Below are 20,697 nucleotides of genomic sequence, written 5' to 3'. Positions count from 1 at the left end.
CCGTCCCAGTTGGACTGGCTGGCCTGACTGGTTTCTTATCTTTATGGGGCCATGTGTTTGGCCCCATACAGATAAAGAAACCTTTTACGCCAGCAGTAAGTCGGGGCAGCCAGTCCAACTGGGACGGCTCTAAAAGAGAAAAGTGTACTCACTAGACGCTCTTTTCCAATGGCAGGCCACCGTTTAGCATAAACGGTGACGCCAGCCAATGGAAAAGAGGGGCGGGGCTTAAAGCCCACTAGAGAAATCTCCTAAAAACATTAAATCTCGCCAGCGAGACCTAAAAAGGATCTCTGTTGAAAGCAGTAACCCACTCACCCATCTACATAAATGTATCTAAACCTATAACAACCAAGCGTGCATTGTCCATTTGAATAAACGTGGAAAAATACTAGCTGCAGCGACAAAATAAAATGTGGATAAATATAGATAAAATGACCCAAAAATAAATATGGATAAATACAGACGGAAAAGTAAAAAAAAAGAACATATAACCGGGAGCCCTGATAATATATAACAAATGATTTTTTGCATCCAGGCTGGACCAAAACATTGACACACCCTGACACAAAGTCTGGGCCTCAACTTATACATTTATGTTTTTTAAAGCCTGCCAGAAAGAAATTGGCAACCGGAGAAATGTGGCAATAAACCGGTTATGCTTAATGGGTTGCAAAGTCTTCGTTTTAAATATCTTATGGGGTTAAGGCACCTGCTGCAGAAACCTTTGTGTGCCGGCTAAATCTCAGGGAATAATAAAGGTGAATTAACTCTGGAGAATAAGGTATTTGCTAGAGAGATCCGTGTTTTGTCTAGTCCCAGTTTTGAATCAAATTAGCAGAGAGGGTAAATACGTCTCCTGCAAAGCAGATTATGTAACACACAGATGACTGATTTTTATTTTACGTACCTAGGTGAGTTGGTTACTGCTTTTAACACAGAGATTCCTTTGTTACGCGCAGTTGATGAATTGTAATCTTTTAATACAACACAGTGAGCTATGAAGGCAGCTCCAACACCTTGTAACTCTCACGGTCTTATGTAATACATCTTCAACATAGATTTACACATTTACACACATATGATTTATTGTTAATGTAAAACATGTATGAGTGATGTAAAGCGCTCTGACACCCTGCATTGGGATGAGTAGTGCTAAAGCGCTATAAAAGAAATAAAACAATATAGTGGTATTTAAAATGTTGACGCAGGTGGGTAGTAGTGGTAACAGTTTTCGCACCTCATACGACTTCGTATACTTTACTGCGGAGAACAAGGGCGGCACAGACATACGTCATTCAACGTAGCTTACCATGGCCCCCCCTCTAGCTTCACCGGACGTTTCACTTCAATACGTCTCATTGAACAATCGCTTCTCTCTTATTTGTAGGAACGGGTTGTGCAGTGGGATCAAGATGGACTCCATTTGACTGTCTGTAGTTCACAAGATATATTGTGATTTACTCCGGTTTTATTATACAATCGAATTCCAATACTTGGGATTGTAACGCAACTCTTTACCGTCCACAAGGATTTCTTGACTAGACAGACTACTTCAGCGTGTCGTGGACCACTGATTGGATTCTGAGATATATGTACATCTTTTCATCTTTTCTAGCCTGGAAGAAGTCACAAAGTGCTGAACCACGTGTCGGCTGTCAGTTTTTCTGAAGAATGCAAGCCTGATATATCATATGTCACAAATTACATGTTGTAGTGAATTAAATTCTTACATATGTTTTGCAATAAGTTTAAAAATGTGCTTGTTATATAAGTCCGTACTGTTTGGATATTTCACTTCCTGTTTAATATATGCCTGAGAGCGCTTTGGTTCCATTCTTAACTCGTATTTAAATTGCGACTTGTGTAAATACTGGGACAGACCAACACATCTGACGTTTTTACTGTGCATGCATATCTATTATATACAGGGACTGAACAAAGTCAAACGTATGCCTCTCTTAAGTACCTGTGAAGTGATAACAAACTGTGTGCCTTTCTTTCTCCTCCATTGCATTAGGTGTGAGGCTCCCAAAAGCCGGCCCGTACACTCCAACAAAAGGTGGCCTGACAGCCCCATAACTTTTATTTTTGATATTGTCAAGAATTCCTGTCATACAAGGGAAACACGCCCTTATGTAAACAGGAGAGCTGTTACATAACTCAAGGGAAACACGCCCTTATGTAAACAGGAGAGCTGTTACATAACTCAAGGGAAACACGCCCTTATGTAAACAGGAGAGCTGTTACATAACTCAAGGGAAACACGCCCTTATGTAAACAGGAGAGCTGTTACATAACTCAAGGAAAACACGCCCTATAAAGGGAGGAACCGGGAGGTACAAGGCTGTCGGATATTGTGTTTACACCGACGTACCTGCTTCGTGAAGAGCAGTGTTCCGGAGTGGTGCTCCAGTAAGGCAAGAACGGAGGTAGGTCGAGTCGTTACTCCCTGGGCCGTGTCTTGCCCCATCGTCACCTGTGAAGGACCCGGAAGCTCTACCGGTCAACCATTGAGCTTCGCTTTTTGACTCGGCTGAGTCCAAGCGCAGTGGCGCTTTTGCTGGTTGGAGACGTAACTCCCAGCCCGACCAGAGACACAGGGACTGCCAGCTGTAACGCACACCAGGAGGTGTTTGCCGCGTTACAGACTCGGAAGTCCACAGGATCGATCGAGCGGCTGCTCTCGGTTCAGTCTTCTTGCTTGTGATTGGGGTATCGGTGACGCATCACCAGGAGGTGACTCCGCGTCCCGGTGCAGTCTGAGGAAGAGGTTGAGCGGCTGCTCCCTTCAGGTAGAGACCCCGGCTGGGTGTTTCCCTGACTCCTCGATTCTCCCCAACACTCTTCGTGCCCCTCACAGCCTACCGATTGGCATTGTCGGCCATTTCATTTCTGCCCTCTGTTGGCATACGCCGGGATCGGCGTATATGCAGAGGACGGTTAGGACCATCCGTGCTGTGGGCTGGTAACGTACTTAGCCTGGAGGATTCCAGTGACTATAACTTTTGTTTGTTCTTTGTATTTTATTTGCCTTCATTAAAAGAACTAACCCTTCACAAGTGGTTGCGTCCTCATTGTCGTGTCTGTTAAACGATCCTGAGACGTTCAGGGCGTTACAGATATGGACGAGCTGGAATCTGGTCAGCCCTCTCCCCGCCTTCACGTTGCTGCTCAGAACAAAAGCATACAACGTGCAGGTGCTGCTGAAATTGCTCCAAAGTCTGAAAATGACACCGGGACGAGTTCAGCGTATTTCTGTGGAGCCCAACTTCCTGGCACGGTAGATGGCACCCACCCTGTCAAAATAAGGGATTGGCGATGTCTACCCGCATGTAACCTCGACTTGTGCCCTGGTTGAAACAGTTCTTTCCTGATAAAAATTTAGAAAAAAAGGGGGGTCAAATGCTACATTTTAGAGCAAAATATTACAAACATAAAATGTAAAATGTAATTGTTTTAGACATGATTTAAACACATTAACAGTTTCAAAACCCTGTGTCGAGGTGACTGTGCTAAAGTATACAAAAACGTGATGGATGAGTGCTTGAATTAATTTCAACCCCTGGTAATCACTAGGGTCGCATCCCAGTCCATTGTTATATTGCTCACCATTCACCTCAGGTTGGACCCGGCCATATGGAAACCAGTCTTGACCCTGCCCCAATGGGAACAGTCAACCCCGAACTGCCAGGTCACGTTCTCACCGAACCGGAACACAAGCAACCAAGGAGCAGTTTCGCCCTAGTCAGGGCTCATCAGCCGGGTGCAGCTCGGCTCCAGGGACACAGTGTGCATTGGACCCACGTTTTGTTACAGGTGACTGGGAGCAGTGTTGCAGGAGTCGTGGCAATGACTGACAAGGCATTAGTAACAACTATGGGCCTCGGCCTCAAACAAACCCCAATATATTTATCTATCTCCTCAGCCGCACCCAGGCTAGGAGTGTGATGTCACATACTTCCCCACGTTAGTTAGCGGGAGCACACGTTCCTGGACCGGGATTGGGTCTTGGCTGTATGGTACATATATTGTCCCAGCGTCAATGACTGGGAGCCGGGTTGGAATGTTGATAGTATCAATGGCTTCATGGAGATGTTTCGCATGATCTACTCGGCTCACCCAGGCCATGTCCGGTGGCGGGTTGCTGCTCCCATAGAGTGACATTTAGGATAGGTTCACCTCAGTACTGGTAAGCTTACCTGTAAGTGTTCACGTCCATGTCCCAGACATGTTATATCATCAACTGCTTCATATAGTTCATCTTTGGCTTCACATTTTTGAACCAGGAGATGTTCCTGGTAACTCTCTTTTCCCGGTGCATCACGGGGTCCTCTTGAAAGGCGCGCCTGATTCCATCTAGGATATCAATCCTGAATGACAGCATGGACTCCTGCTTTGTGTTGGGGGGTTCTGGCCCTCCACACTCCACTGGCGCGATTGTTCTTTAACTGGTGTCTGCATTGTGCCTGAACTGCATCTAACATGGCAGCTGCCACATGGGCTCAGTTGGTAGACTGTCACAGACAGGACACTGGAACATTAATGCCATGTGGGAAAGGGTTGTGCTGAGAGGAGTATGTCGGTATGCCCTCAAGAAGTGATGCATACACCGCTCTAAGTCATCCCCTTGATCCACGCCAATCCGGTGTACCTTGTTCAATGTTCACATGAAGCGTTCCACTTTGCCCTTCGTTTGCAGCCACTGTGGTGTGATTGTTCGGTGCCGAGCACCCAGAAATTCAAGATATTCTTTGAACTCCAGGCCCTGGAGTGGAGGCCTGTTGTCTATCTTTACCTCCACTGATTGACCAAAGGTGGCAAATATTTTCGACAGCAGAGCCTCACTTTGGGAAATTTCATAGATGACGTTAGCTATATGATCAGGAGCTACGAGTAGCTGTTGATGAGTACCAAAGTCATTCTCCCATCCGGGAAGCTCCCGAACTCCTTGGTCGGGTTGGTCCACATATTCTGACAAATGTAACTGGTGAATTTCAGTGGTTTTGTTAGTTTAAAAACGATTTAACGTACATTTTCACCTAACTATAACGTCTCTTTAAACTTTTTTTTAGTGCATATAGATATATATATATACACAGCAGTAGTGGGGAATAAAATAAAAATAAACAGATTTACCTGCTGCTCCGCTCCTGCTGACCATGCCGGCAGCCTTGTTGCTCCTCTCGCCCGGACCGGAAGTGGGCAGGCCTCAAAGCACAGGCTCCCCACCGTATCCAGACGCTGCTCTCATGCTATACCTAGCATGAGAGCAGTACTAGGGCTGTCCTTGTTTGCAGCTCAGACAGGGCCTGGGAGCCTGTCGCATGTCTCCGACCCGGCTGTGCATCACGGCTGGGTTGGAGAAACATAAGTGCGGATGTCTGTTTGCCTGGCCTAAGTCTGTTTGTCTGTCTCTCTCTCTCCTCCCTCCGCACTGTTTGTCTCTACAGCCTCAATGCCTCATACACTTCAGTACGCATAATCACCAGGACGTGGAGTGATGCACCAAACACCCAATGGCTTAACAGGGTCGAACCGTACAAGCAAATTGCTGGATGTTAGAACTGGGGGTCTCTAGTTGGCAGAGGTATCTACCTTTAACCAAATAGGGACCCTTGCTTCTAAGTCAGGGAAAGGGGATTACACTCCTGGATAACCCCTGCTCACCCTCTTGGTAGCTTGGCACGAACAGACAAGCTTATCTCAGAGGCAGTGTGTTAAGCATTTGTGAACACATACAGTAAAACAGTAAAAGCACTACAGAAGTATTCTTTATATAGACTTAACACAAGACCACAAACGACAAAAATCCACAATACTGTAATCAAAAATAATATTGCAAGCTGGTAGAAGTAGTTCAAAAATAGGCTATTCACTTAAAAGCAGTCTTTAGCAACAGATAACCCCAACGGGAGTTATCACGATGTCGAGGTAAACGAAATTCCAAAATGCTGCGCCGACCGCGAGGTGCGCAGTGTCGGGCCTGGAATCAAAACAGACCCACACAGAACAGTACCTTGGAAAAGCGAAAACAAAGACAGTTCACGGCGTTGGGGAGATGCGGCGTCGTTGGAGCTGTGCGGCATCGTTTCCTTGCTTCGAGGGAGGCAATGCGTAGGGTCCTCGATGCTTGCGCAAAGCAGGGGATGAGTCTGTTCCTTACCGGAGAGGAGATGACATCACAATGGCGCCAAAACCACGGTTCCATACGATGTCACGATGTCGATGAATTCTTGACAACCCACGTCAAGAATCGGCTCCGCGATGTCGTCGGCTTCGGAGTCGATGTGGCACACCAGCAGGCGTCGGGCCTACGTTGCAAGTCAGAACAGCGCTCACGACTTATGGCAGGTTACGATGTCGCTCGCTGGCGTCGACATGGCACGACGGCCGGCGTTGGGTCTACGTTGCAAGTCAGAGCAGCGCTCACGGCTTCGCCAGCGTTGCAAATTCCCTCTGTAGCAGCTAGAACAGCAAGTTCCAGACGCAGGCAAACAGAAGGGGTGAAGTCTTGTATCCCTGAGGCTTCAGACAGGAGGCAAGCTCAAATTCAAGCCCTACGAGAAATATTCTGCAAGATGATGAAAGTTCCTTAAAAGTGCCTTCTCCTTTGCTTGGCAATGAAGAAACCACTACAGGCCAACCCAGCAAACAGCACGCTGGCAGAAGGGCAGTCCAAACTCCTGCAGCTTCCTTGGTTCTTCTCCTTGGCAAAGGTTTGTCTTGATTTCCCAGAAGTGATCTACAGTCTTGGGGTCTGGGCCCCCATGTTTATACTACTATTCTCTTTGTCCTCTGAAGGCAGAGGGTCCTGTACCGAGTCCAAACCAGTTCTGGGTGCATTCTGCCAGTGCTCACCTTCTTCCTTTGTCAGTGTGGGCCAGGGTCATCAGACGCAACCCTGGAGGTGGGGCCAGTATTGTGGAAGGCAGGCACAGCCCTATTCAGGCCCAGGTGCTACTCTTCCCAACACTCCTCATGCAGATAGGCCTATTCAGCCTAGTGCTGCCTCACCCTGTCTCCTGGATCCCCCCAGCCCCTGTCACTTACAAAATCAGACATACAATACACAAGCTAGCAGAGGCAGGCTGGATGGTTAGGCCAAAAAATACCTACTTTCTAAAAGTGGTATTTTCAAACAAAGAATGTTAAAACCAACTTCACTAAAAGATGTATTTTATCATTCTGAGTTCAGGCATACTAAACTCGAATTTCTACCTTGTTCCCGTAGTAAGTTAGGATTATAAGATGTTATAATCAAACTGCCCATTCTGGCCTATGGGAACAGGTAACCTTGCAATATTGAAAACGAAATAGACTATAATTCACATACATCAGGGCATGTCCTACCTTTTACATACAATGCACCCTGCCCTAGGGCCTACCTTAGGGGTGTCTGATATGTAGAAAAGGGAAGGTTTAGGGACTGGCAAGTGGATGCACTTGCCAAGTTGCCATGGCAGTCCCAGACTGCATACAGGCTCTGCAATGGCAGGCCTGAGTTACACTTTACAGGTTGCTTCTGTGGGTGGTACAATCAGTGCTGCAAGCCCACCAGCAGCATTTGATTTACAGGCCCTGGGCACACATGGTGCACTTTACTAAGGTCTGACAAGTAAATCAAATAATCCAATCATGGAGACACTAATCAATACATGAATTTACAATAGGGAGCACTTGCACTGTGGCACTTAATAGCAGTGGCCCAGTGCCCAAAGTATCCAAACCAGCAAAACATATCAAAAACAGAGGAGGCAACCAGTGAAAAAATAGAAGGGAGACTCACGCCAATGGTACCAGGTGGAGAGGCCTGACCCAAAGCACAGTCTCTATATATTGCAAACAATAGGTTTGCAGGCAGCAGAAGTGCCAAGCGGGAGAGACAAAAAGCATACTTGAAGTTGTTGAGATTTATTAAAAGAGGATACCAAAAAATAGAAAAAATCATTCAGTCATCCATAAGCAAGGCTTTATTTCATGTTTTACAATTTAATTTCTACTGCTTTCAACCAAAAGAAGTCTCTCCTTCTGTTTTCTGATTACTCTGTCTCTTCTGCTGTTTTGTTTTCTCCTATTCCCTTACTCTCACATCCTCCCTCCTCAATTCTCTCACTCTTTCTCCCCCACATCTCTCGTCCACATTTTCTTGCTTGCATTCTTTCTGTATTCCCCGTTTTTCACTTTCATTTGCACTCATCTTTCTCCATTCTCTGTTCGTCCTTTTCTTTTCCTGTCTTCCCCATTCCCTGTTTTTCTACACCCAACCCATCTATTTTCTCAGGTATTTTATCTCATATACATTCATTATTTCTTTCTCTCTGTTTTGTCTTTTAACTTTCTCTGTCCTTTATCTTTTCTTCCTCTTTCCCTCTTTGTCTGTCTTCTTCTTTTGCTTACTAACGCTCTCTCTTTTTCACTTCCCCATTTTCTCTCTTCCGCACTTTCTGTCACTGCCCTCTATCGGTCTAGGCGCCCTCTCCTCTCCTTCTCATACTTTTTCTTTTTCCTGTCCGTGGGCTGTCTACCTATCCCCCTCCCTTTCCCTCCAGTCCCTCCTCTAGTACGTTCTATCTATGTTGCCCTCTTTTCCCTTTCTTCCCCGTTCTCTCTCTCCACCTGTCACTCTATAAATTCAGCTGAGCAGGAGAGGCTTGCACATGGACACGTGGCACTGCCAGAGACTATTCTGCAACACATACACAATAGTGAAAGGTGCACTGTGTACAATAAGCATCAAATGGCGACGTGACATTTGGAAGCCACTCTTGTCCAAGCCCGGGGGCGTGGCCACAGTTTGCACCACATTTACCACTGATTTCTGGCTGCAGGGAGCAGTTTATATGCATCACACCCGCTCTTTCCTGTTCCGACCCCAACTCTGCACACGCAGACAGGGGGCATAGTTTGGTCAGTAAGATTGGGGGGGGGGGGGGGGGGGGGGTTGAGCGTCAGATTTCCCAACAATTTTGCCGGCACATAGGGGTCTATTTACCAAATTCTCGCGGAGTGCAGCAACCACAAAGGCTGCATTGCGCAAGAAGAGAGCAGGAGAGCTCCATATTCACAGAGATATGGCTCTATCCTCCCCTCTCCCTAGAGCCAGCGTGTGTGTGACTAGCATAGGTTTTGTACTGAAAGGATTCCCTTCCAGCACAAACTACAATGCTTAGACCAACTTTTAAACTTTCCCCACTTTGTATGTGTGGGGTACAGTGCAGCACACATGGAAAGTCGGAAAAGAAAGGAGAAATAAAAGCATTTCTCCCTTATAGCACCTATTTGAATTGGGCATTATGTTTTGATGCAAAGCTCGGTCTCCTTTTTTTTAGTAAATAGGGTTTAGTGCAAAAAACCGTGGGTGGTTGCATGCACCACCTATGCAGGCCCCTTGGCGCTAAGTTATGCACAGTAGCGCTGTGCACTTTTATGCATTACTTTCAAGTGAATTTCCAGGGCAAAACAAGTTTTGCATTAGAAAGTAAATTGGAAAAAAGATGTTTCCATCAATCTCCGTTCACGGGGCAAAATATTAGGAAATATACTCCATAATGTTTACATACATTATTCAACAAGGAGGGTGCACAAGAGGGGTTCAAGAGGTAGTGGAAAAAGAGAGTAATGTGAGGAAACGCTTTATGTTGTGACCTAACCAACATGTGGTTTCTTTCTATTTCCAGAGAGAGAAAGTGTGTGTGTGCCTTGTTAGTCTGTGTAAGTAAATTTTGCTGGTGAAATCCGACAGACTCCTCCCCATACCCGACTGAAAGCACCTGTCCCCAACTATTTATCACAAAATTCATTTATTAGTGGGGTATAACACCCCAAAGACGCCCCTGCATGCAGACATTGGGCTATGATTTTCTGGTGAAATGACTGGATCAAAGACTGCAGGGAGTTCTTCCATTCCTTCCAGGATGATGTACATTTCTTATTGTGTTTTCTGAAGGCTGCTTTTTATGTCATTAACTGTGATCAGGAAGGCCTTTGGGGCACACACAGATTATTTTCTGATAGCGCCTTCATGTTTTGTGTAACCAGACGCCATTTTACACAAACACAGATTTACTATTGGCCTTGCGTCGATTAGAAATTTATTTTGTGGGTGAAAGGGTCTGGATTTGTGAAGGAAGTGCTCACTTTAGGGACTGACCCTACATCTGGCCAAGGACTGCATAGACCAACAAGCACTGGCAACGCCAATAGGTTTCGCCTAACTAACATCCTTCAGCTTTGTTATTGTTTTATGTTCATTTTTTATCGAAGCCCATGCTGCGATTTAACCTGATTATTATATTTTGTTGATGGTAATTTTAATGTTTGTAAATAAATCTTGGTAACTGTTATTAGTTATTGAGGATGTGACGAATGTTGAATTGACAACCAAGGAAACTAAGCTCCTATTCTGCCTGGGAATGTTCAGCTTCCTCTCCTGGTCTGGTGTAGCCAGGATTTCTCCAGGGTTATCACCCTCCCCTAAAATCCCGAAAGAAAGACAGTGATCAGCAAAGGCTGTCCTTGGAGCCTCCACCCTCTTCTCTCTCTACTGGTGTCTAGCTCATTTCCAATTAGAACATACCAAGTACACATTCCTGGCTCAATGGTGCCTGTTTTAATCATATCTTAAGGCAGTGGCATGAAGCTGAAACCACGGAATGTGCAAGACCGATGTTTAAAACTTTCCTTTTGTCAGGTTATAGTCTGCACAACACCGCCTCTAGGGTGGTGCGACCGGTGCCACTGCACCAGGTGCTGACTCTTTAAGGGGGCGCTGCGTTTGGAAGTATTTTATGGTTTTAAAAGCACCTGCTGCTGCATTGCTGCCCTCCACAATTTACATACTAAAATAAAAATGTCAAGATAACAGGGTGATTAATGTTCTTCCTGGAGAGAGAAGGAGTTTTGTCAGGTGGACGTTTTAACTCATTTTATGGTAGCACAGAAGGTTAACGTGCCTGCTGCAAAGACTAAGCTCTCTTAAACTATACTGTCTACCAGTATGGATGACATCTGACGCACCTTGTAGTCTTCTGGCTTATGTAACATTTGCTATACACTCATTTACACACATATGATTGATTGTCTCTGTGTTATGTGTGTGTCAGATGTAAAGTGCTTCGATGCCCTACACGGGCATAGGTGGCACTTTATAACTAAATACATCTGAGAGAGAGTGATATGGAGACTTGAGGGGTACTGTTAAAGGGTGGTAGTGAGGGAGTCTGTGGGGGGGCACCCGTGGGGGCACCAACAAACAACGTCGCACTGGTCGCCACCAGCGCTAAAGCCGGCCCTGAATACCGGGCAGGGGTTGGGGCAGGTAAGAGCACAGAAACCTGTTCTACTAGGAAAGGAAGAACTAACTCTGCCCACCTGACCGCCTTAATGTCAGGTAACGAGCCCTGAAGAAGGTGACAAGGACGTTATGGACGAGACGTGCCAGCAGAGAAACCACCGTCTTGTGTAACACACACAGTGTTCAGACACCAGCAGAACACACACCATACACACTGTATACACGACGAATGGCAATAACTTTGGTTACGTAAGTAGGGTCCGGACTTAATAGGGGATGGAAATTAGACAAATAGCAACGACTATAAGCCTTACAAGCCCAATGGCCACAGACGTCCAGGCACAGGGAAGCCACACGTCGACTATCCTCCCCGTTAGCCAAACGCTTTCTGAGAGACAAAATGCTGCCCGACCCCTGGACGCCTGATTATCTGGAGCAAACGTGTCACAAGTGTGTGCTGGACTTCATTTGTGCAAAGAGAAAAAAAGCTTAGTAGAAAAAATGTTACGAAATGGAAGATGTGTCCCGCTTCTCAGTGGACAGACAGTGCCAGGTTCTACTGTCCCCTGCACCACGACCCTCTCGGCGATGGATGGTGCAGACCATTAAAGAGCTCCCTGACGGATAACACGGGAGTGGAGAGAATGTGGCGTGGCAGCCAGAGCTGCTGACTCACCAGCTGAGGATCCCAGTCGAGTCTCAGTGGCACTGTGCAACATCCTGTAATTCTGTGCAAGTCACTTAATCTCTCGGGTGAATTATGTACATATGCTGAAAGAGTAAAAGGCAAAACTTTATGAAAATATAGTTCCAACCAACAAAGCGGATGTTTACAGTATTCCAGAGACGGAAAACTGATAAGAGAAGCAGGGGAGAAACAAGCATTGGTAAGTGCAGGACAATGTGCTACAACCAATAGAAATGGAGGAAAGGTAAGTGGCACGCACAGGAACCAATGAGAAGCCAGGAAAGAGAGGGGGCGGGATGTAAGTCCCTTTTAAGTTTATATTAATAACAATAGATTTCAGCAGACGAAACCTAAAAACAAGCACCGAATCTTCAGACAAGTAGGGAGCAAACCATGGTGTGCAATACAACAACTCTTGCACCGACAGAACTACAGGCAGTTATCATTACAAGGGTTTGATTGTTTAGGTGAGAGGCCACCTCTGAAGTGTTCCTCAACAAATACTTAGAGGCTTATTTATGGGATTTTGGTGTAGGGCTGCGCAGCGCAGCAAGGCACCTTGCTGCGCTGTCCTTCATCAAAGTTAAAGGGCAGGAAAGCACCGTATTTGAGCAATACGGTGCATTTCTGTCCCTTCTGCCTGCACTGGTGCCATTTCAGCATCATAGCGCCAGCGTATGAACCCTTGGAGCATGGTGCAAGGGTGCCTGCATTGCATGCAGGATTGTTTTTTGTGCAGGAAGGGGCACCTTCCTGCACAGAAACAATCCTAAGAGGCATTTTCCTCTTTCTATGTGTGCTGCAGAATGCAGCACACATGGAAAGAGGAAAAAACGAGGAGGAATAAAGATATTTTGTCCTCGTTATGCCTCATCCCGGGAGGCGTGAGGATTAGGCGCTTTCCCAGCTTTACAGGATTTTGTTAATCTAGGGCAGCATCCAAATTCATGGTTGTTGCAAGGGAAAACCCACCGCAACGCCCATGGAATGACTCCCGAGCACAGAAAAAGGCAGCTCAGCGATTTACGCTGCGTCGCCTTACTCAAGATTTATGAGGCCACTCAAAGTCACACAGGGTGGCTCTGCGTGGTTCCATAAATCGAAATGAGAGCCCCGCCTCACGCATGGACCACTTTACGTGGTGTGAAAGTGATGCAGGGCTCTCTGAAATAAGCCCCTCATTGACTCGAATGTAGCTGTGGATCAGCTCTGGAGTGTCCGGCAGGGCAAGAGTGAGTTGGGCAGGTACCAGGGGGACGTGAGGCGAAGCCCACAGTGCATGTCAGTGCGGCAACCCGGATGTCGCCAACGCACAACCCAGAGTAGTGGATCCACAGATCTCGACATTGGGGGGAGACAGAAGAGACAGACTTTCACTAAGGAGAGAGTTTATAACATCTGTGGGAAGAGATATTAGATGAGGGAGAGGGATGGATCGGGGCAGGATGTGCACGTCCGGAGAAAGTGAACCGGATTCTGTCCAGGCCCACAGGAAGTTATCCATTACACCCATGACCTGCATACCCGGGATGGATGTCCAGGGAAGAGAGGTAAGGAATGTCTGGGTATGGTGAGGACAGGCTGTGGCACCCAATCAGAGCTCTGATTGGGAATTGGTGGGTGGGAAGGGCAGATGGATACCACTCTTGCCCAGTTTGATCCTTCTGAAGGAGGGCAAGGGTGAGCAAGGGCAGAGCTGGGCAAAGCACAACACACCCAATAACCCTAGGAGACCAACCAAGGTGACCACTCACTTCTCTAGCCCTAACAGCAGCCCCAAGAACAAGACGTGTGTATCTAGAGCAGATCAAGATTACATCAAACAAGGATATTTACAGGAAAAAAGGCAGTGGACCAAAACATAAGTTGAGCAGTCAGCAGTTTCAGAGCAAGCAGCAGTTTTCTATAAACGTAGGCTGGGCAAATGCTGTTACGCCTCCCTAACTCTCGCTTCCCCCCCCCCGCATTCACTGAAGTCACACTGGAGGTCGTTCCTTCTCCTACTCCACCATCAATGACCGACCCCTCCACCCCTCGCTGGTGGAATTCAGAAGGGGACTCAAGACCTGGCTTTTGGACTGAGACCAGCAGGACCAGAGTGCCCGGATACCCGCTGGGCTGATGAGTCGCCCTCTATAAATACTGATTACTTGACTGTGTCTCGGCCCTCCAGATATTTCAACGTAATATCTGACCTGTGACTGACTAACTGAAGCCTAGTGGATTTTAGAGGTGTACCTGGCGTGACTGATGCTGCCCCAGCCCTAGTGGTTTTTCAGCGGTGTCTGACCCAAGTCCTGTCATATGTGTGTTTGGCATGTTACTAATCCTTCTCTCACCTATTGCCACGCCAGAGGTGTGCTATACAGGCGCTGGACCTGCTGCTTAATACAGAGGTGTGTCTGCGGGGTCAGTGACTCAGCCCCAGCCCTGCCAGTGATGCAGGGGATGTGATAAGTAACTCTAGCCGGAGGCACCGACCTCCTGTGAATTCGCCCAGCTTTCTTGAGGCTCTTCCCCCATACATCATTGTTCGCCTTCAAAGTTGCTTTCTGGTTTTGAGGTGCCTCTGATAATGGACAATGCACGCACCACAGCCCCAAATAGTTAAATCCCAACTGGATCTCTTTCCCAGCTCTGGACGGACATACATTGCATTTCTTTAAAACTGATGTATTTTAATTGATATTTACAGTATTTTTGTTAAGTCGTCTGGCCACAGAGAAGCTCAGTAAATTCCCCAAACAACAGCAAATGTGACAATCCGTGTCCTAAGTCGTATCCACAGTGGAACATGTTTTGCCAAATTAGCAAGAAACATGGGAAACAGGGAACCCATTCCTATGTGGACTCGTCTCAGACGCCCCAAGATGGCGGCCTGCCTTTGTTTAATTGTGCAGTGGCGCATCTTCATGCATCATGATTGACAGCTAAACTCAACCAATGGGCATTGAATGTGCTGAATAACAAAGCAACAAATGGCTGAGGCGGGCTCAGCTCAGTGGTCTTCGGGTGTAGAGCTGACAAGAGCTCTGGGAGACAGCCGAAGCAGCCTCGACCAGAACTACTAATGGTAGTAAGAAAGATCCATATTGCGTTCGGCGCTCACAGCTGCAACCTTATAACAAGCATTTGCAATGCAATAGGTCTTGCATTTACGAGAGTTTGAGCTATTGGCATTGTAAATGACAATGCCTTTTACTTACGTGTTTTTTTTTAAAACAGATAAATAAAGGCCATTGCAATGTACAATACCAATAACTTAAACTCTTGCATATGCGAGACCTATTGCATTGCAAATGTGTTAGGAGAGAGCGTGTCCTACCTTTTTCTGTCAGCAAGAGCAGGCAGTACAACGCTCTTTCAGAAATTAGTGCTCGGAGGCTGTAAATAAAGCAAGCGAGCAACTACACACGTAAAAGGGGATGTCCGCATGGAAGGTTACAAAATGGGAAAAGGTGGTACTAAGGAGGGACTACTAAGACTATTGACCAATGAAAAGCCACAGTTTACAATCCACAATGACACAAGCCAATGAAAACAAGCATTGGCATAGCCAATAGGTCTCGCCTTTGGGACCTTATAAGTGTTTAGCCATGCAACAGTTGCATAACTAAATACTTATAAGGTCCCAAAAGCGAGACCTATTGGCTATGCAAAGTGGCGATGGCGATCACGATCAAACATCAACGCGGCCGTGCGGCCGTGAAAGTGAAAGTAATCGGGGTAAAGCGTGGCCCGCGGGCCTGCGCACGGTCCCTCTAGGCTGGCCTAGTAGCACTTTTTGGAGCCCTCTCATGCGCTGGGTCAGGCGAGACCTAAAAAACTGGGTGGCAAGTGGGTAGATCTTCACGTCCGAACCTCAATACAGCATGCCTTGCTGCTTAGGCTAGACCTAAAAAGCTGACCTAAGCGCGGTGGCGTGTTTGCTTTCACAGCCAGTCCCCCGCTTTGTTCCCAACACACAATCTCGCAAGCGGCCAGTCTAGATATCTTGTTTCACTTTATAACTCGATGAATAGATGCTTTGTTACACTGTTGGCATTGTCCCTTCATGTCCTGTACATTGAAAGCTGCTATAAACATGCATTGGCAATGCAAATCTGTCTTGCTTGTAGGTAAAGGTAAGCGAGACCTATTGGCATTACTTTGATTTGCGTCATTCAATACTAAGTGCTTTGCTGCCCTACATCCTTCAAAGGGTGGGAGACATAAGAGAGCGGCGTCCTCGCGCCTTTCTTGTTAGAGAACCTGAAAACCTGTGTCTTCTAGCAACGTCTCCCTGTGTGCCTCCCTGGGGTGGTGGACAGTTTCTGAAGACCCAACACCTGTCGATGTGTCTTGTCTTCCTCTGTGTGCCCCACCTGCAGCTACTTCTAACCCCGTCGGCACCCCTTCCTGCACTCACTGGCTCCTCCAGGTCTGGAACCTGCTCCATGTCTTTGCAGCTGGGTTTGCACTCTGTAAATGCCCCTCCACAGGAGGCTGGGAAGGGTTTTCAGCCTATACAGTATGTAAATTCAAATTTTGGGGAAAAGGCTGAATACAAATATAAAATAATCAAACACAAATGCGATAAATACTAAATAAAAAAATATAACTCTTAGATGACGTCACTGGCATAGACCCTCTTCGGGAGCAGCTAAAGGATCCACAGTCTCTGTTCCTCAGAAGGGGCTCCCATCTGTGCTGTGAAAGCGTATACAAAGGAGGCTGAACTGATGGGTGTACATGTGTTGTTAGTGTCCATCCTTGGTGCAGATCCAGTGCCTTGAAGTCGCGCAGTCCAGCGCTCCGAGCCGTCCAGCGTTCAAGTAGGCGCAGTCCAGGCCGGGGCCGCTGTTCTTTAACTGGATACTGAGGAAAGAACAGAAACACATCAGTGTTTGTGCTGAACCATCAGTCACTCACCGAAGACCAGTGGATTCTAGAGATTTCTGCTCCTTTCAGTGTGGAAATGTTCTGCGTGTTCGAGAAACACAGGACAGCAGGACTAGAGCAGGAAATACAGTGAGAGGGAGTGAGTGTGTGAGCACGCATGCATGAATGAATGAATGAATGAATAAGATTATAAGTAACTACAGGGAATTCTGGGGCCAGGATGCTGGAGGTTCCAACAGCTCTCTAGGTGGCTGCCCCCCCCCCCCACCACCACTGCTGCTCACCCCCTCAGCCATCCATGTGCCCAGTCATTCACCCCTTCATCCTTCCATGCACTCAGACACTCGTCCCTTCATCCTTCAATTCACTCACTCACCCCTTCATACATGGATGTACGCAGACACCCTTTCATCCACCCGCGCATAGTTCTAAATAAACCAGTGCCAGAAGCTAGAGGAGCCATAGGGCCCTATCCCAGCACAGCATGAAGAAGGGATTTGAGACCAGTGGTTCCTGTTGACACCAACTAAAATGGCAGCTCAGAATACAATCCCAATGACCAGGCCAAGCTCCCGACAAATAGGGCTTCAGGTCCTCTGGATTCAGTATCCTCGTGTTTGACCAGATGTCATGCCTCACGGATGTGGGACGCAGCGGTGTCCCGGCAGCGGTGCACACATGGGCGCTCGAACATCCCAGGGACACATACGGCCCCTCCCACGAGGCTAGGATTGGAGCGGTGCCCCCGCAGAGCTGCAGAAACTTTAAAACATGCCCATTCCAAAGTGGAATACTCCATTTAAGGCTGAAAAGGAATGCTTATGAGTAAAATAATGCGGCCACATTTTCATTTCTGTGCGGTAAAACTTCTATTTTTGTGCGGCAAAATGTGAAAATCCATGCCGCAGTATCCTGGGGGCTCCGGCTGTCTAACGATGCACGTCATCTACTCGCATACATTTTTATGTGGGAGCACTATTTAAAGGGTTGGAATATGTGTCTGATGATCCCAAGTGCTAAAAATAGGAGCCTGATAAAACTACTTTGTCACCAATGATCTAAGAGTGGCAGGTCCCACCCCGTGCAGCATTTTAAATCAGACATTGAAACCGGGCCCTACATTCATGTCCTTAACTTTCATGGGCAATTCACGGACTGATTTCTGAACAATGAATGTAAAACACGTTATGGTAATCCATGTCAATGATCTAGCTCCTGTTTACATGCCACATGTTTGACTCAATCTTATTCCCAGGATGTTGTGTTTCTGTATTTTTTCCATACAGCTTATTATTCCTGTAGAGCACACTTTGAAGTGAGTCACCTCCAGGTGTTTATAACGGGAGTTGAGGATAAAGGCACTGCGACTTTCCCACAGTGCCTTCAGTGGGTCGGGAAAGTGTGCAGAATACTTGCTCATCCAATCCTTGGCCTCTCTGTGGAAAGCACAGAGAAATATGGAAGATTTCCAGTTGCAATTGGGATTCTGTGCAAATGTGTTGAAGGAGATACACAGTTGTCAAAATATTGACAAGGGTAAAAGAAAATGCCGTGCTCACGGGTGAGCGGGTGCGCGTATGTTTGGGACGGGTGAAATGAAGGAGATGCGAGGAAGTGCATTCTGGGGAGAGTGAAAAGAGGGTGCTGCAGAGGAAAGAGAGGAGGTGTGAGATACGCAGATGGGCGAGACTGGAGAGAAAAGGACGTACATGGCGTGAATATAGGGGAGTGATTGAGAGACTCCGAAGACCACCCCCTCTTCCACAGGCTTCAGTAATGTTTCAGTCTCACAATTACAGAACTGAAACATTCTAAATATTAATTTACAACAAAAATCACTGTTCTTACTCATTCAACTTAAACATCTAACAACCATTGACAACGCCATTAATCCTAGCACCGAGCCATTAATCCTAACTGGTTTTAGGTGTATGTCAGTTGTTGTGGAACATATCTAGATGCAATAACAGAAAATTTAGAAAGGAGCTAAGATAATGGTCGGGTGGCACACTATAGGGATCACAGAAATGCAGTTTACTTGTTTAAGCCGCGCCCTTTAAACCAGATGCCATGCCCCTCTGAGAGACTTCCCCACATTTTCTCATGCGATTAAAGCCCTGTTGTCACTATTTACTTACTACCAAGAAGTTCCAGCTCAGTCTTTTCCGACTTTGCAAGTGTGCAGCACTGTACAGCACACATACAAAGGAAGAAATGTTTTAAAGTTAGTCTAAGCATTGTATATTGTACTGGAAGGAAACCCTCCCAGTACAAAACCTATGCTTGACTCGCACGCACAGCCGTGCACTACGGTGCAAAGGTGTGTGCGTGGCGCAGAGCTGCCTGATTGTGTGCCGGCGCCAGAGAGATGGGAGGAGAGTGCCGTAGATATTACACGTTCCGCTGGTCTCCCTGTAACGCAGCGAGGTGCAGCAACTTGAGGTGCTGTGGTGCGATGCCTGGCATCTTTGTAAATACGGCCCTTTATATCCAAAGCTCACCGAGGGTTCTGACCTATGGCCAGGGCCACTGGAATTGGGATAGTGCTGCTGCGTTAATTTCTGCATAATTATAGATTTGCCGCATTTGCCATATAATCCATCATCTGCCTCATAATCTGCAGATTTTAGCAACAAAAAATTGTTTTAGCTCAAAAGGTTCAAAAGTTACTGAAACTGTGTAGCTGTGCAGTGAAAAGGCACTTTGCAACGCTGGACTGGCCTCCCTTCTGTTACTTTTTGCTATATTTGGATGTTAAACTAGTACTAACGAGGTTCAACCAACGCTCAGAGAGTGTTACCAAGTTTAACAAGCATTGGCATAGCCAATAGGTCTCGCTTTTGGGACCTAATAAGTATTTAGTTATGCAGCTCAATATCCTTGGTGCAACAACATCAACTGTTGCATGGTTAAACACTTATATGGACTCAAAGGCGAGACATATTGGCTATGCCAATGCTTGTAATATATGTGTTTTCAAAACCAACACATATATAAAAGGCATTGCCAGTTCTAATGCCAATAGCTCAAATTTTCGCAAGTGCGACACCTCTTACATAGTGACCACGCCTCTTTCTTTAGACACTGCTCACCGTAGTCAGGTTACAGTGAGCCGCGTCTAAAGAAAAGGGCGTGGCCAACATTAAAGTGAAAGTAAGTCATGGGACACTTACTAAAAAAACCCCCAAAAAACAGACATTTGTTCAAAAACCAATTGGTTTTTTGGTGGTAAAAGCGCCCCATGCCGTGCTTTCACTTTAATGGTAGGCACGCCCCTTTCTTTAAACGCGGCTCCCTGTAATCTGAATACTGCAGCAGCGTCTAAAGAAAGGGGCATGGACACTATATAAGTGAAAGCATGGTATGGATGCATTCACTGAAGAAAAAAAAATGTTTCGTAGTGCGGCTGCTAAAGTGAAAGCAGACTGCGCTGCCAAATTAAATAAATAAGGGCAGCCGCTATAGTTAAAGCGGACAGAAATTAGTAATTAAAATAAAAAGCAGCAGTGCGCCACTTGTAGGAAATCACATAGTGGGTAGAACAGGGGCGAATCATTGAAGAAACTAGTGCTCACAGCCGAGACAAAGTAGACCGTGTAACAACACAAATAAAAAGTCCAATCCTCATGGGAGGTTAAGAATGCAGGCAAGGCGGTAGTTATGAGCGACTAGTAAGCCTATTCATGAATGAAAAGCAAGGATTTAGAAAGGACAGTAACATGAGCCAATCGAAAAGATGGGCGGAGCGTCAAGTCCATACCTGAATACAGCAGGCCTCGCAGCGCACCGCCTGCGCTTCCCAGGGTCAACCTAAAAAGGAGAAGTTCATTTG

At 46.6% G+C, this 20,697-nt stretch overlaps 1 protein-coding gene across 2 annotated transcripts in view; it reads right to left on the bottom strand.

The window, feature by feature from the left end:
• Positions 1 to 7,958: 7,958 nt before the first annotated feature.
• Positions 7,959 to 20,697, bottom strand: part of LOC146813412 (C-type lectin domain family 2 member B-like) — a 74,914-nt gene continuing 62,175 nt past the window's right edge. For both annotated transcript variants that reach the window (XM_085620187.1, XM_085620186.1), the window contains exon 6: positions 7,959 to 16,841. In XM_085620187.1, the coding sequence (XP_085476313.1) occupies positions 16,724 to 16,841 (118 nt within the window). In that variant the 3' untranslated portion in view covers positions 7,959 to 16,723. The remainder of the gene's footprint in view (positions 16,842 to 20,697) is intronic.

Source organism: Triturus cristatus, chromosome 7, assembly GCF_964204655.1.
Source record: "Triturus cristatus chromosome 7, aTriCri1.1, whole genome shotgun sequence".
Lineage (NCBI taxonomy): Eukaryota > Metazoa > Chordata > Amphibia > Caudata > Salamandridae > Triturus > Triturus cristatus.
This window is presented reverse-complemented; position numbering and strand designations above follow the sequence as displayed.